This window comes from Chaetodon trifascialis, chromosome 21, assembly GCF_039877785.1.
Source record: "Chaetodon trifascialis isolate fChaTrf1 chromosome 21, fChaTrf1.hap1, whole genome shotgun sequence".
NCBI lineage: Eukaryota > Metazoa > Chordata > Actinopteri > Chaetodontiformes > Chaetodontidae > Chaetodon > Chaetodon trifascialis.
Genome location: NC_092076.1, coordinates 9,668,405 through 9,685,381, shown reverse-complemented (window position 1 = coordinate 9,685,381; position 16,977 = coordinate 9,668,405). Strand labels below are relative to the sequence as shown.

Sequence of the window (16,977 nt, the reverse complement as noted above, 5' to 3'; positions counted from 1 at the left end):
ATGAATTTGATAATATATTAGTATTAGTATCAATATACATGTTGGGAGTCTTTTTAGTAGAGGTGTCTAACTAGTAAGTTAGAGGCAAACAATGTTTCATTCCACGGGTGTCCTTCAATTAAATCACCATCATTAAATCATGATGACTATTCACACTTCCACATTACATTATTTACTGCGCACTGAAGCGCTGTCGCACCAGTGCTCTGATTTCTGCCATTAAAGCCCAAAACAAAACAAACAAACAAACAAACAACAAACAACGACACATTTTCGGTTTGTGTGCGAGGTTGCAAATAATGGGAAAGTTAAAGTTCCCCTTCTCATTTTCTCTGTGAAACGCTTACTGTATATTAACCGGCGATACGGGGCGCATTCCAACAACGTGGCGGGAGATAAAAGCATTAACATATCATTTCATTCCATTTCAATCATTGGCTTGCATTTTCTATTAAGGTGTTGAAAATGGCTGTGTCCATTTTCATATCATCCTAAGACGGTTTATACAGTCTGCATTTCTGCTGTGCATCAATCAGGCGCGAGGACTGTGGCCATTCATAACCATCCAGGCTCATACGCACACATACACAGTGTATCTTTCTTTCCTTTGCCTGCTGACAGGTGTCATCCATCATACTAGCTGTCTGTTAGTGGTTCCATATGTTGAATGCCAGCCATAGTGAATGGAGACATCTGTGACACCGAGGCCTAGGCCTGCCTGGTTTGGGCCCCATTGGCTCTCTGTCCAACAGCTGCTGACATCTTGGTCACTAAAAGCAGTGTCCATCTCTTGGGGGTTTAAACCATCCAAAAACCGAGTAAACGGGCACAACGGCTGTTTTCATTTTCTCTCAGACCAGCTGGAGGGTTTGCAAAGATTTCATGACAGAGCGCGGGTACTAAGTAATGCAGTGAGATCAGTGCTGACAGTACAATCACAGAATGAGGCCTTAAATGTTTTCATGTGTTGGAACGGGCGTGAGGGGTCATTTTGGTGCTGCAGCCCATCTGTCTTGTTTCCTATACAAGCCTCATCAGCTTTTAGTGTGGCTGTGATATTCAGAAACGAAACTTTGTTCCTGAAACTGTTCGTGTACTGCAGTTCTTGTATATATGCTTAATGTTTTTAATTGAGTGAATGAGTGGGTCTGAGTTAAAGTACAAACAGAGCTGGTGAAACAAATAGGAAAGCAGTGATGCAAGCGCAGCATCAGTGTCCTCTTTGACATCAACAAATATTTCCGATAGCTAAGTGGTGCCAGATGCTGACCAATTAACATTTATAAAGGAGAATTAGGCTCATTTCATATGGTTCACCTTCAGCTGCTGCCAAAGCCATGTGACCGAGCTGTATATGGTCCAACGCATGAATTTGCACATTTGAAACCATGTAGATCAGATTTCTCTCAAAAAAGAGTCCAAAATACACTGACACATTTAGAAAGCTGGCATTATTAGATGTGTTGCATGTATGTTTCCATATATACGAATACATCAGATACAGACAGCTCGCGAGATGAAAATCATTTTAACCCCTGAAAGATTCAAACAGATAAAATGTTTTATATGTTACAGCGGGAAACATCTGAGAACGTGCATGTCGGACACACAAAATGTACAAATGTCCAAGTTAGTGTTTGTATAAACAGCACAGAAGCTGCCGTTGATCAGCAAGCGGCCACGAGGGCTCTGAAAAATATGTGCATTTTCAACAGAGAAATGTGGATTATATATTATTAGCATAGTTCTTCTTCTTTTGTTTCCCCCGCGAGGTGCATTTCATGACCTTTCAGGCAGGATATAAGACGATAATGTTGGATTTGGCTGCTGCACATGTGGAATTAACATCTCATTAGACACTAAGGCTACGATGCTCTCGCATATTAACTCTGATTTGAGGCCATTCAGGTACTACAGGACAATCTGGAATGATTTACATAGCAGCACTTAATTAAATTCATGTAAATGTATTCTTAAAGCGCATTTAGGCAATCTATTTTCATCGCCTGTTTCAGCCAGCACATGTGTTAGTGATCCAAATTTCTGTTAGATGAAATTGGGACAACGGGCATGTAAATCATTTCAAAACCACAAAGTTCTCAGGTGTTTTCCACAGCGGCACTTACACAGTAACTTCCTTAAAAGCCGTACGGACGTCCAAGAGAAACTGAAAGTCGAGCATTCCCAGGTTCACTCTGCATCTTGAAAGGGTCGAGAAGCAGAAGACGGAGGATGTGCTGTTTTTTTTGTCCAGTTATCATTTCCAAAACAGCTTGGGACATTGTTTACAGCAATACCCTCCAGTGGCTGCAACGTCTCAACCTTAACAAGAACAGAGACTTGGGCTGGAATAAATAAATAAATAAGGGACGGTCCCACTGACAAGTATGTAATTAACATTTTACTTGAATCAAGGTAAAGCAGTGGTTTCCAACACTAATCAGATTGCATCTCACTGCTTTAAAGTGCACTCAGAAAGCTAAGAAGCATTGTTTTTCTCCTCTTTTGTTCTTTACATTGCCCTTCACAATACCATAATGCACAGTGAGTACCACTCAGCACTGCACTAATAGCTAATGTAGTGCCTCTTTGCTGGTTGCCACAGTGATTTTATTTCTCTCGGCGGTAGGTGACACAGAGCTGGCCCTGGCTGAGGAAACACTGCTGGTGCTCCAATGTCAATTTGACGATGTAGCTCCCCATATTGCTTAAAGCTATGCTTTTATCCCGTGTGGCATCGAGCCTTAGGCTGTGCTTGGCGCCAGACCTCTTCTCTGCTTTCTGTTTTTATGCGAGCTATTCACATGATAGGAATAAAGAGGTGCAGCAGTGACTTGGCAGTGAAGAAGATTTTGTGATGTGCAGAAGCATGTGAGTATGTAAGGACAAATTATTCCTAATTTTAGTGCAAAATCATGACAAATTAGGCGAAATTAAAACATACACCCCTGATTCCAAAACAGCCACAATTAAAGCCACCATGGAAAAAATATTTATTTAGATTTTGAAAAACTGATATAAATCTTTCAAAATCTTGGCATCATGGCATCGCTTCTCGTAAGAGATTTTTTAAAGATCGATTGAAAAGTGGCAGCAAGTCTGTAGCCTGGACTGCAGAGGAGGGACATGGGATGAAGGAGCCTCACTGGCAGATTTCTTTATTGACGTGGGGAGTGGATAAAAGGCTGATGTATTGTGGGTAGAGGGCATGAGTACTTATTATGTCGCACTAAAAACATTATGTGATCTTCTACATCTCAAAGATGACAAAAAAGGGTTTACATGGTCAAACTTTGCCAGCTTTCGTCAGGAATCCCGTTTGTTTTCGACAGGAATGCGGTTGTTGTGATGCCGCGACTCCCTTTAATTGCACTGGCATAAATTTGATAATTATCTGTGTGTGTGTTTAAGCAAGTGAACAGGACTCACGTCAACCACGGGCTGCAACAGCTCTGTTTGTTCTCCCCTGGCATCCAGCGCAACAGCAACTGAAGCAAATGGACGGCTGGCCATCTGCTGACGCTCTCTCATCAGTTGCTGTAATGTCAAACACAGATGACAGATGAGCAAAACAGAGAAGGGAAACATTAGATTAGTATGGAAAGGACTGAGAAATATGCTCTACTGGAATAATAACGAATGACCACATGCACAGTACACATTATTTCCATGTGATATAGATGATAAACATGAAAACCCTGAGGACATGTTGCATCTGTTACGTTGTTGAAAAGACACATTGTGAGGGAGGCCACTATCATTCAAAGCTATCGCACGAATGTACAGAAACACAGCAAAAAACTGACAGATGGCTGATCAAATGTAATCCAGCTCTTTAAAATAAGCTCATTACTGTTCGAAAATATGTAGATTTTGTCAACACACTGGGAAAATAGCTGCAATTAACCAAATCAACAGAGGTTACGGTGTGATATGTGTCCTGTGTGTCTACGCTAATCAAAAATCAGCGTGAAAAAAAAAGTCTCTCACCATTATGTGACTCACAGGGAATTATGCAGTCATTGATCCAACAGTAATCAGTATTTTAATGATCATTCTGAATGTAAATGGCCATGTACCTGGCCATAAACTTCAGTAAACTACAGTAATACCACAGCATTGTAATCCATCACCACTTCAAATACACGCACAGGAACACACATGAAACTAGACATATTATTTTTATATTGACATTCAAAACTGAAAACCTACAGCACAACATTTACTATACCACAGAGGAATACGCAATGATCCTTTAAAGCCTCCACACAGCAGTGCTGTGTTTAGGTTCCTGCCCAGGACTGACACCACTTCTGTTGCTTAGCCTGAACAGAAAATAGCCTCTCTTGTTCCCCTCTAATCAATATCGTAAAACAACTAGCGTCACACTTTCATCAGCGACGCAGTGTCTGATCAATATCTAAACAGGCCACCATTTTAGTGCCAAGGACATCACTGATTGGTATTGGATTTGTGATGAGCTTAAGTGTGCTGCATTAAGACCTAATTGTACTTCAGGTTACGAAGCACATCAAGCGGTTGTGATGATGGGCCTCATAACCTGCCCTTTCTTTGCACTTCTGTGAAGTTCAATAAATACGGCTCTGCCACGCGTGCGCAAACATACAAGCGATTTCATGTACGAGTAAGACCCGTGCGCTCTGTGTTGCACACATTGTACTATATGGAGTGCTAAAGCAACTGTAACTGGTGTGCCAAAGCGGTGTGCATGCAGCTGTGATAACAATCACATTCACATTTTTGACTCTGAAGGCTGCTGTGTTTTTTAAGCCTTTTCAAGCTGAAAAACACAAGAGCAAAAGTTTAGCCATCAAAGAGACATTCAATACCCCTTTTACAGGGGTCCTGTTTTAAAATCTGTCAGCTGGAAACATTCAAAAGTCAGCCAGTGACAGCATCTCATGGAGCTAACGTTAGCTTAAGAAGCTAGCTAGCGACAGCTGATAAAATCTGCCAGACGGTGGTGATTTCTGCCGATAAATCAACGGCTTGTCAGCAAGGAATGAGAAGCCGGCTTCCGTCTACTGCTGTTTGAAAATCAAAAACAGCTTTCGTGAATTTTGTGGCATTTCCACTTTGGTAATTTTGTATGCTAATTAAAAATGTGCATAAAATGGATTGGGTGGAAATCAAAAACTACAAGGATTTCGATGGTAAATCTGCAACGTTATGGTTGTAAAAATCATAAGTGCCATGCAAGAGCGGGGAGGGGGAGGGGCTAAGCAAATGGTCAACTGCCCCGAGAACAGACGTGAAAACAAAATCTCAGCATTCATTTCACTGCATAATGACACATGTCATTCTCATGGTACAAAAGAAGAAGAGGATCAAAGATTTCTCAAACACACTCGACTCAAACGATCTCAAACTATCCCTTTCATGAAACTGTGCCCCTGTTTGGGTCAACTGTATGAGAGCGTAGTTTTCTGGTGGTCTCAGTCCTGAATAAAAATGTGTCCTTGATGTAGAAATGAACTCTGAGATTCTTGTGTCCGGACCCCTGCCCTCACTCACTCTGAATGTAATTAAGTATTCATTAGTCAGGCTATTAATTGGCAAAATTCGGATGAGGTCTGGAAAGATTGATAGCATTGTACAAATGAACAAGTGGGAAAAAAAATCTCCACCTATATGAAAGGTTTACAAAAAGAGTATGTCAGAACACTGTTTTCATTTTTTCACATTGTTAGAGTTCTGCTGAGGGTGTACATAGGAAAACATTAAGAGTGATGAAACAGTGGAGTTAAACAATTAATGTGTCAAAAACCTTGATCAGATATTTGGAAGCAAAGAGGGACTCATTACTGAGACTCGCTCTTCAACCGCAGCCTCAATCATCTGTGGCTTTTTATGGAGATTCAATTAAAAAAGACCTCACACGGGCTGACAAAACAGCGGCTCAGAACATCACGTTCCCGAATGACGCTGATATTTAACAAACCTTTTGAATAAACTCAGTCTGAAACGCCTGATGTGGCAAACAAGGTGATTCATTTTCATTTTCTCCTTAATATATAATACTTATTTTAATAGTCAGAGATGACATTCACTTTGGACAATGCATTCTAAGTTGAATTGAATTTGTAGATTCAACAGACGTATTTAACATCATGACATTATCGCTGCTGATTTTTATGCAACGTTCAAAGACAAGCGTTCACTGTAGGTCACGAGACACATGCATTGCTTGTATACCTGCCTGGGTTGTGTTTGCCCTTTCTAATGTGTCTATTGAACACAAGCAAAGACACACAAAAAGGTTAAAAATGTGTCTTAATTGTGCGTCATAAATAATCACCTGTGTCGATGTAGCCCTTGTTGCAGCCCTTTGAAAACTTAACCCTTTCCATACTAGCCCTCAGTGTCACACAGGCTCACTCATGGGGAGCGAATGAGAGGAAAGTTGGGGTCAGTTCTATGTAAGAACTGTTTTGTTGAATCACTCTGAAAACATTCCCTGGGGGAGGTCAAGTTGAGAAAAAAAACAACAGCGATATGAAATTGGGATTGATCACCTGATTGATTTTTTTTTTCTTTTTGAGGACCAAAGTTAGATTGTTGTACATCTCTACTATTAAACATCAAACCAGCAACACCAAAACTACAGATTTGAGCTGCTGGGCCAGCGCAGGTCAGAATGAGAAATTTTGCCCTTTTCGAAAAGATAAAAAGCAGGATGGAGGGCCCGGCGGGGTTGTTGCAAAACAAGAAAACAGCTCACAGCTTATTATGGTTTCCAACACAAACGCTTCAAATCCAACAACATTCATCCTAAATGTCAGATAGCAGTAATGTTGTTTATCATGCTGCAGAATTCATTTAAAGCAACAAAGCAGAAGAGGTGAGCAGAAGCAAAGTCAGGGAATGCTAGCGCTTTGCTCTGTGTCCGGCCCAGGCGTCAAAAATGTGCTGGGAATACAATCGTCAAAGGGTCAGTGCACTACCGGAGAGCTCCTCGAAATGAATACTAAGTTAATGACAAAATGCAGGAGTGAACTCTGCAGTAACGTCTGTGCAATGGCGGACTGACTTTTGTCAAGAATGCAAGCTGGAGCCATTCATGGTTGTGATAAGGGCGGACATGCAGCGCCCTGCAATGCAGCTTGATTAATTTGGCAAGTGAGTGCATGAATTATCTGTCTTGTGAATACAGCGTTTTGTTCCCGTCAATGGATTCTATAAAAAGGTAAGTGTCATCCCGCCTCTGAGCACAGTCTACACCTAAGCAGGTCACTTTGTCCTTTTCAAAGATGACTGGCTGCACGCACGGGCGCCGTCCTGCAGGATCAAAACATTTAAATAAAAACTCGAGAAGAAGAAGAATGAGATAAAACTAAATAATTGCGGACTCATCTAGTGTTCAGTTTAAAAGCAAAAAATGACAACATGTTTCCCTTTTTGGTCTGCGTGTTGATGCGTGCTTTCACAGTCTTCACACACTGTGATTAATGGGCTGAAGATCACTAAATGAAGATATCCAGTCTAGGAGACAGCCACTGAGTACCACACTGACGTGATGCTGGTGTGGCTGAGTGGTTCTGTGTAGGCTGAAGTATCCGAACTCATTAGAAAATATGAGTAATACGGAGCGCCTTGGCAGCCGAATGGTCACAGCACATGTCACATGGCTACAAGGTCGCAGCCATCGCCAGTTCATTCCAGCCGGTGACCTTTGTTGCATGTCATACCTCTCTTCCCTGGTTCCTGTCCGATAAAGGTTAAATTCTCAAATAAAGTGGATATCAAACGTTAATTAAATGTTACCTTGCTCTTTTTCTATCATTCTGTTTTACTCATTTGCTGGACTGCTTCTAAGCTTTCAAGAGTAAGCTGTAACCTAAGCTGAACTCACAGTTACGCTCCATCGTCTGTAACTTTAGAGGAAATTATTAGACCGCAAACTTTAAAGTGAACATGGAACAATCAAGGTGACCAGAGGCTTAAGAGTAGGATAATCTTATTATAGCAATCGATGACTGCTGATTGAGGTCTTCAAGGGAAGAGCAGAATGTAAGACCATGCTGACACGGCAGAGGGACATGTGAGACTCACATGTAATGTGTTACTTTTAGTTTTGTTAATGCAAGAATGATAGCACAACCCCAGCTGTCTTCATCAAAACCGGTTTGTTTATGATCATTTTTAAGTGATTGACACTGACCTTTTCCACAAAGGCTCATGCTGCCAGCATATAAACATGGTGTCTCTCAGAGGAAACGAGCCGAATGCTGCATTCAGGCTGACTTTAGCTCTGCATGGAAAAACGCAGCCCTGTCTTTCATGTGGATCGGGCCAGTCCAGCAACGCAGCGACGGCGCTGGGAGGACTCAGGCTCAGCAGTGTTTTGAGCCTGCAGTGCTCATGATGAAAAAGCTAACATGGAGCTAGTCAAATGTTTACCATGTTGCTACCTTAGTTTAACATGTTATTCATAAGGATGCATCATCTGGGAACCATGAATGTACAAAACTTCTTGGCAACCAATCCAGCAGCATATAGCCGCTAACGATGCTAAATAAACTGCAGAAGTCACGCGTACGTATAGAACTACTTCGGTGACGCGTAATTATAGACAACACAACGTAGCCTTTGCTCTTAAGCTTTAAATCCATCACTGTCTTGTCCTCAGCTGACACAACAGACGGGTTTAAACCATCAATTCGAAACTGGCCACAGCCGTTATCAATGTCACGGCCAGGACAAATTCTCTGGGCTGATGATAGCTTTCAGTAAACAGATGCTAATTAGCTGCTGGTGGATTTAATAAACGGTATGCTCAAACATACTGAAAAAAGAATGGTCTGCTTTATGGCTGCTAAATAATAGCTCTGAGTGCTTTCAGACTGCCAGTAAAGCATCTCTGCCGTACACCATGGTCAGCCCATATGTTTGAAGTGTGTGTGAGGTGAGTTTGGAGTGTGTGAAAGAGATAAAGAGAGGAGTCGCATTAGAGGAATGCACATGTTTGTGTGTAAAACACCTTCGTGCTGCAGTCTCGTGAAATGTCAGAGCCCCCTCCCATCTGTTCCCCCCACAGGTAGCTTCAAAGAGGTCAGCCCTCGCCCTCCTCCATGGCATTTACAGCTGTTGTCTTTTCATCCCTTTGTCCCCACTCAGGATCCGAGTGTTATCACCTATCCTCAACTAAAATTATTCAAATACAACAGCTGCACCTTTGCTACTGAGTCCTTTCAACTCCTGACAAAAAGGAAAGCCTTTATCCAATTAGTGCATTAGTGTGGTGAAAAGATCAGCTTTGTGGGATTAAGTCAATACCGGGAATTACACATTACCACCTTATGGCTTTAGGTTTCTGAGAGGCTGTCAGTTGTTATTATTCCATCCGCCATCCACAGCTAATTTTCAAAATTACACAATGACAATGAGCTGTGTTATGTACAAACACTCAAAAAAAATGCTAAATCATGCAGAAACTGGTTCACATAAGCACATTGCTATTTCCATCTAGCACGACCCATAAGTACTAACACAGATTTCACACCAGAAAGCCAATAAAAAACACTGAAAAGTTCAATCAGTACCAGACACCCATATGCCACTTGGCTGGATCAGTGTCTCATTATTGTCCCTGCTATCTCGAGAAGCCTCATTAAGAACCGTTTATTCCATGTCCTTATGTCAGATGGTGGCTTGCGAGTATTAGATGGCTTTCAGCTCAAATCCTTCCATTCCACGTTTGGACAAGACTCGTAAGTGCACGGTCTGTTCACGAGCCCTTTCAAATTAAGTGGACACAATGCTCTGAGAAGAGCCGATCAGTTCGCCAATGGACGAGATTGGCGGAAGCGAATTAGTTCATCTAATATTATGCAAGTCTTGGTACTGAAACTCTTGGACTCTTCTCAGCAGACTCTTCTCAGCAGACAAGAGGAGTGGGCTGCAGAGGTTAGATCACTTCCTTGTAAGCCCACACCCACACATTTTCATTTTTTTTTTCATTTTCAAACTTTAGCCAACCGGTGCTGACTCAAGAGACATCACTTGAGGCACTTCAGATTTTACACAGATTTCTGGAGCCGTGAATACTTTACACAGCTTTTTTCCACATGTTACTAATACTCCCCAAGACCTGTGATGTGCAAAAATCAGCCAAGATTCCCTTCCACTGATCATGGACCTACAGTAAAAATTACAGCGTTTATTTAGAAATGATCAAATCCATGTTTGGCTGAACAGATGCACGCCAGATATTGATTAAATAACCGTTGCAGTCTCCCTTCAAGCAATTCATTTTTCCTGCTTTAAAGTGGAGACTAATATTTTTAATGTCTGGCATCACTTGAGAAAAACAAAGAAAGCATAACCACTAAAACAAAGACAGCCCATTCTCGGGCACATATGGATTTGTGTATAATTGTCCTTTGAGCGGCCAGTTCTACTGGCAGATCTTGTTTTCTGGGCAGTTTTTTTTTTTAAGAACGATTGATTATGTCTGCAACTGTCAGACACTGATAATAGAGCTTATTAGACAAAAGTGAGAAAAGGATCGAATGGCTGAACCTTTTGTGTTGTAGCTACAGTTATGAGAAATCAAATTCCATACAAAGGTTTTGTTGTGATCCTAACCGGGTCATTTTTTATCAGTACAAATGGTGGCAATAAGGGCAACGTGGAAAGCTTAGATTGAGGTGTGCAGGCTAAAAAGGATGTGAGGTTGTTTGACCTTTAAGCCACAAAAAGTGCTTTCAAAGTATTTACATAAGTGTTGCTCCATTTCTATACAGACAAGGCATTTACTCTGGATGTAAAGCAGACCTGAAGTGGTTCAACAACAATCACTGATTCGGGTATTATGGAAACATGATGAAGAGATCTGGCACGTAAGAAGCTGCTAACGAGTACTTGCAAAGATGAAGCACCCATAACAGCACTGAAGAATACCCTCTAGGCTGTTACAGCTTTCAGGAAAAGGTGAGCGACTCACAGCTTCTCTTTACAACTTGAAAAGTAGGGCGCCAGGAAAGGCCACAACAGGAACCTGAAGGCATTCTTTTTCTCAGGTTTATAAAGCCACGCACCGGAAATGTGGATCCACTCTTCCCTACTCCTGCTACACATTTCCAACTATTTTTATTAAAAGAGGGTCAGCAGAATCCTGCTGACAAAACAAACTGGACCAGAAACAGAGCATCTTTGATGGATGTAATAAATCCTAAACAGGGTTAAACCCTGTTGACACCATTTGCGTCGCACAATATTTAATAAAATATTCTATCTTAAACTGGTCAGATCTACAAACCGCATTGGTGACCACTTTGATTGGGCTTTACACTGGAAAGGAAAGACCCCAGGGAGTGTGCACTTAAACACTGAGCCAAACTGGCTTGTCCTCTGCAAACAAATATTTCACTACATCTCACCAAAAGCGCCAGGATTTTGTTCTTCCGGTGACTAAACTTTTCAATCACCTGAAATCAAGAGACGCAGATTTTTAAACTATTTTTCTATTTTCATCTGGCAGCTGAAGGGCAGCGACAAACAGATGATGGGAATGCCAAGAGCGGAGAGGAAAAGTGAGCAGAATTTAAATGACCTGAGCGCATCTGCCTGCATTAATTTTTATTGGCTTTAATTCTTTGGATAGGCATGATTCGCTGTCACGGCAGCTATCATTCTTGTTTATTTTCATATATCAATTAGAGGATATAAAATTCACATCCTATGATTATCAATGTCATTCCCAAAGGGGAAATAAATTGTAGGAGCTTTATTCGTAGACTTCAGGTCATAAGGCTGGGTGCGAACTAAATGAAACTTCCTGCTATTGAGTATCAGACAGCATCTCTGAGAATTTAGGATTCAGATGGAGATGACGGTTGCTCTTACAGAAACCAGCAACCACCCCGCGCAGTTTGGGTTAACGGCAGCGGGGCTGAATTTCCATACATTTGCTCTCTTCCTCTTTCCTGCACAGTATCTTTCTTACCCTCTTTTAAATTTCTACTGCCAATCATCCCATCTTTCACTCCTTTCATCCCCATCCTTTCTCAACCCTATCTTTCACAGCAACACTGAATATTAATGTTTCATTCTATCCCTTTTTCCTTAAGTCACTCAGAGCGTCTCTATCCACTTCCTTAATACTTTTTACACAAGTTCGCTAACTCAAATCCACGGTTTATCAGAATTATCTTTACTTTGAATCATATTTATTTCTGACAAACTGAACAAAGCTTCGAAGAGAAGCACATGACATTAACAGAAACAGAAAAACAGTTGCTGAGAACAGCGGGTGCTCATACATACTCATTTTCTATCCTACAGTTTAGGCCTGTGACATCATCACCTCAACCGATGCAACTGACCAATCAGCTGACATGCCTCTAGCTGCTGAGGATGGTTTGGAATCCAAACCAAAACACGGAAAGAGCAAACATTTACTTATAACTCCTAACTCGACTCTCATACATATTCACCGTATTTTAGATTCATTTATCAAGATTTGTTTCTCCTAATTATTTCCGGGGTGCCGTCATGCTGAGCAATGGCATTTGCACATTTGTAAACACCGTTTCATGGACTTACTTCTCTCCGCCGTGAAGCCCAGCAGGTCTGTTTGATCTTCCACACCACTGCTGCCACGAGGAGTAGTGACAGAAAGCAACTGGAACGGAAGAGAAGAAACAATATCAGCAAGGTGACTTTAAGTAACCGCAGCCGTCACTGGAAAAAGCGCCTGCATGCTTTCTTTGCAGCTGAGTTTCATGTTACTATGTTACAAGAATCTTTACTGTGTCCTTCACCGGCTATTCAATGGTAAGAAAGAAGCACCAGGAAAATGCTTCTCTATATCGTCAGAATTTCTCTTGTCGGAAGACCAAACAGGAGAGTTGATATGAAGAAGGTGGCACGTTCATTTCTGAGCAGGCGGGATATTTTGGCCGATTACTTCAATTAATAACCCAACAGTAAGATCATTAGTCAAGGGAAATTCAGCAAGCTCTCAAGCTCTCAATCAGTCAATCAGCGCTGCTCGGAGAGAAAAATATGACTGATCGAGAGCTTCCACTTCATTATCCTGGTGGCAGATGAGAATGTAAAGAGCGCTAACGTATGTTGCATCTGTCTGTGTGGGGTGTCAAGTACCACAGAGGAATATTCCTGTTCTCGATGGCTACAGTGCGCTGGCTTGATTTGCATGCATTGTGGGTAGGTAAAAATATATAAAACGTCAAGCATTGATGTAAAGTGTAGATTGCTCAGTCGCTAACACGTTTTACCAATTCCCTCTAATTATTCTCCAGTCACTGAATTAGCAGGGAACATGACGCCGTTCCCGATGTCCAGGAACAAAGACAGTCCTATTTGGATTTGAAACGCATACTGTAATACGACCAACGAGCCCTCGTCTTCAGGGACATGCCACATTTCACCAGAGACGCGTGGCTAGCTCTGATTTCATGCGCCCATTTGTCAGATATTCAGTCTTGAATAGGCTTTCAATTTGCCTGCCACACCTGCTAGATCCACTGGCCAGGATCTCTGAAGAAGTTGATGACGCCTGTGAGGAAGGTGATAACGCTTGGAAAATACAGCTTTTCAAACACAGTTAGAGCAAAAAGAAGGCTCCCGAGCAAAGAAAACGAAGGGAAGTGGGATTAAAGCGTTGAGTGATGGGAAACTCTGTGCTTCAAACGTCTTGTCATCGCACATGGAATTTATTTTGGAGGTGCACAAGCTGGGAACCTTTTCATTCTTTTAGAAGTATTTGCACCATCTTAGACACCTTTGAAGATAACAGTGAATGGGGGGAGTGTTGTGTGGGCTTCACTGACATTTTCATGTGGCAGAAGTGACAAAAATCCCTAGACAGATGTTTGGCTTTCATAGTCACTATTTTTGACACGAAAGAAGCTTAAATCCACTTTGCTGTTCCTTCTGCTGTTATTAAAAGGAGTTCTGCAATCATTTATGCTCTAACTCCTTCAGGTGGTGAAGGACAAATGCAAAATGATTTACACAAAGATGCTCCCATGTGCTTATGCACATGCTATAGGCTGATTCGTAGCTCTCATAAGAGCAGAGGTGAACTTTCACTCACCCAAATGTACTCATGAGGAGAGCATGACGGGAAGCTGTCACACATTATAATTAATTTTCCTGAGCTTGCTGATCTCCCACTGTTCTTCATATCACCAAGATGGCGATAACAAAATGTCACAAAATGTGTGGCATAAGAAAACCGGCCTTTGGCAGAGAAGAAACTGAACTCAGCGCTGCTGTCTAATAATTACATGCTCACTTCTGTAACCACAAGGATACAGTTACCACTAGGGAAACTAATCAATAATATCTATACCTGCTTTCTCCAGGCTTTATAGGCCTTGGAACAAAACAACATGACAGAAGAGGCTTAGACAATGTGGGCGCTGGGCGTGGACTGCATCAGTCAGAATCTAGCAACGACACTATCCACCACTTTGCAGCGGGTGTGAGATTGGGTCCAGCTACACTAATGTGCATGTGTACACACTAACATATACTGTACACAAAGACACACTTGCACACACAGACACACTGGTTGAAGCTGATTTTGTTAATAAGTATAAATCAGACCCTGGGGTTCCACTGCAAGTATGGCACAGCATCCTATTAGAGAGTTTCTACAGCATCTAATCAGAACGCATAAAACAATCAGACTCTAATTAGATTATAACATAGGCAGCAGTGTGCAAGTAAATATTGTTTATGAATCACTAAGATGAAAAAGTAACATGGAAATGTGGAAGAATACTTGGTGTCTGACTGGCTTGTGGGGGAAAAGGTGGGAAGGCAATGGAATAAACTCGGAGCAGAAAACAGAGCTTGTTCTCAGTCATGCCGTCATTTCTCCACCCTCTATCTCTCATACAAGGAGGTCTGGAAACCCTGTGGGGTGATTTGACATTTTGTCATCAGGCTGATTATGTTTCCCGCAGGTTCACCCCCTTCAAGCCTCCCACACACGCACACGACGGCTTGCGACCGCATCAGGGCCCTTTCACTTTTCGCTGAGTTTATGGGTCAGCGAGAGCTGGACACCGAGGATGCAGAAAAGGCTGGAGAGAATGAGTATGACCTGCACGGCAGTGGAAAAAACAAAAGAACGGAAAAATGTGACGCATACTTGCAGAGTTGAAGACGCACAAACCTGGACAGCAAACAGGCGATGTGTCGTGTGAATGCTGAGGTTGATATCCATTGGATTCAAAAAGCTCAAACCTGCGCTAGATTACAATAAAACTGACGAAAATGATTTACTGAAGGAAGCAGTGTTTTGTAAATACTATTCAAACAGCAATTTAAAGAGAAACAAGTGCAATTCCATTGGAACATGGAAATTGCTCCCTCATTTGTAATTTAAAAAAGCTGTGCAAAACTTTTCTATTCCTCTGCCCGTGCTGTGACTCTATGTAAAATGGTGTGCTGTGCAAATGATGCAAGTAGCCGTGAGACACATTTTAGATAAAATAAGCTATGTCCTTCTCTCCTTTCCTTCCAAGAACTCCTGAATTTGGCTACACAACTGTAATTTGATCGGATGGAGGCAGCAGATAACTGATTGTGTGACAGCTTTTCGGGAAACTTATTGTGGACTGGGCAATGATGGGCAGGTGCCTTGGGCAAAGGCTGTCTTCTATTCCCACCTTGACAGCTACACAGATAATATGTTACTCCACCAGCTACTCTGGGGAGCACACCTTGAAGCACACACAGAAGCTGCACCATGGCGGCTTCTGTCACTGATTATCAGAGTTAGGTATGAAAATAATCAATGATTAAAAACAGCTTAACTTTTTCTTAATATTCTGACTGCTTCCTGATTGCCTCTTATAAGTATGATTTATCCTTCCCAGATTTGTCATGCCCCTATCACATGACCCTTTTCCAGGACATCGGTCTGTATATATCTGTGAGCCCTGACGACCAGCAGTTAATTCGACATGGACAACAAATTATTGCCATTGCTGAGCTTATTGCCTATGCCAAATTCTGCATTTTACAATGCTACTGCTGCCTACATGTGCAGGAGACAAACACCAAACACCAGCACGTGCATGCCCAGAGTACACGAACAGTCATGTGATATGCGTTTTAAGGCATGTTAGTCTGGCTGGAGATTATTCCTGATAAGGTGCAAAACGCTCGTATGAATGGAGATCGTTTTCGCTTTAGCTTCACAAATAACCTGTGACACTGTGTTACGGATTAGACATGCTTACAGCACAACAGACATGACCACAGGTTAGCAAAGCTTTGTGAGGGGAATCCTTTGAGAGGGCGTCAAAGCTGACCTTTGGAAGCTTTTTAGAAGTGACAGTATCTAACTTAAAGCATAAATTTTCCTCTTATACCCACATCCTCTTAATATATTCAGACTCTGCTGTGCTTTTCAGACAACTCGATTGACTCATTTTAAACATTTCAATGAGAAAAGATTTCCATTGCAGCTCTCTGGGTGAAAAATCATTAAGAGCCCTCATATCTTGATCGCCCGTGCCTTCTCTTTAGATGGCACTTGCAGAGCGATATGCACCTATTCAAATGGCTTCTGACATTAATTTGCCACTTGAAAAAGGAAAATAACTGTCTTCAAAGGCACAAGAAGCTTTTACAAGCACTCTGTTAAAAAGGACTGGTCCAGCGGGCTCAAGTGACTCAATAAGCTCCAAGAGGTAAGACTGGAAAATGAAGAGGTGGTGGGTCATCTTCTGGGTAATGCGTCTTAACTGCTGAACACTTACAACAGCTAAAACTAATGACCAAGTGTGAATAAGTCGTGTAAATATTTGACTCACTTACCTAAAAAATGTCACGAAGAACTGGACAAGGTCCATGATACTGTTGTGTTGGGAGAAGGCAATCTGTTACAGAAGAGAAGAGGATGAGAAATTACTAAAATCTGACAAACACCCGACCAACATGAGATGTACATTTGATGAATTTGAATTTGAT

The 16,977-nt window shown here is 41.8% G+C and overlaps 1 protein-coding gene across 1 annotated transcript in view; it reads right to left on the bottom strand.

Annotated features, from left to right (window-relative positions):
- atrnl1b (attractin-like 1b) overlaps positions 1-16,977 on the bottom strand; it is a 62,025-nt gene that overhangs the window by 6,216 nt on the left and 38,832 nt on the right. The window contains exons 25-27 of the mRNA XM_070990231.1: positions 16,825-16,886; positions 12,568-12,646; positions 3,430-3,537 (exon numbers count right to left, since the gene is read on the bottom strand). Coding sequence (XP_070846332.1) covers positions 3,430-3,537; positions 12,568-12,646; positions 16,825-16,886 — 249 coding nt within the window. The remainder of the gene's footprint in view (positions 1-3,429; positions 3,538-12,567; positions 12,647-16,824; positions 16,887-16,977) is intronic.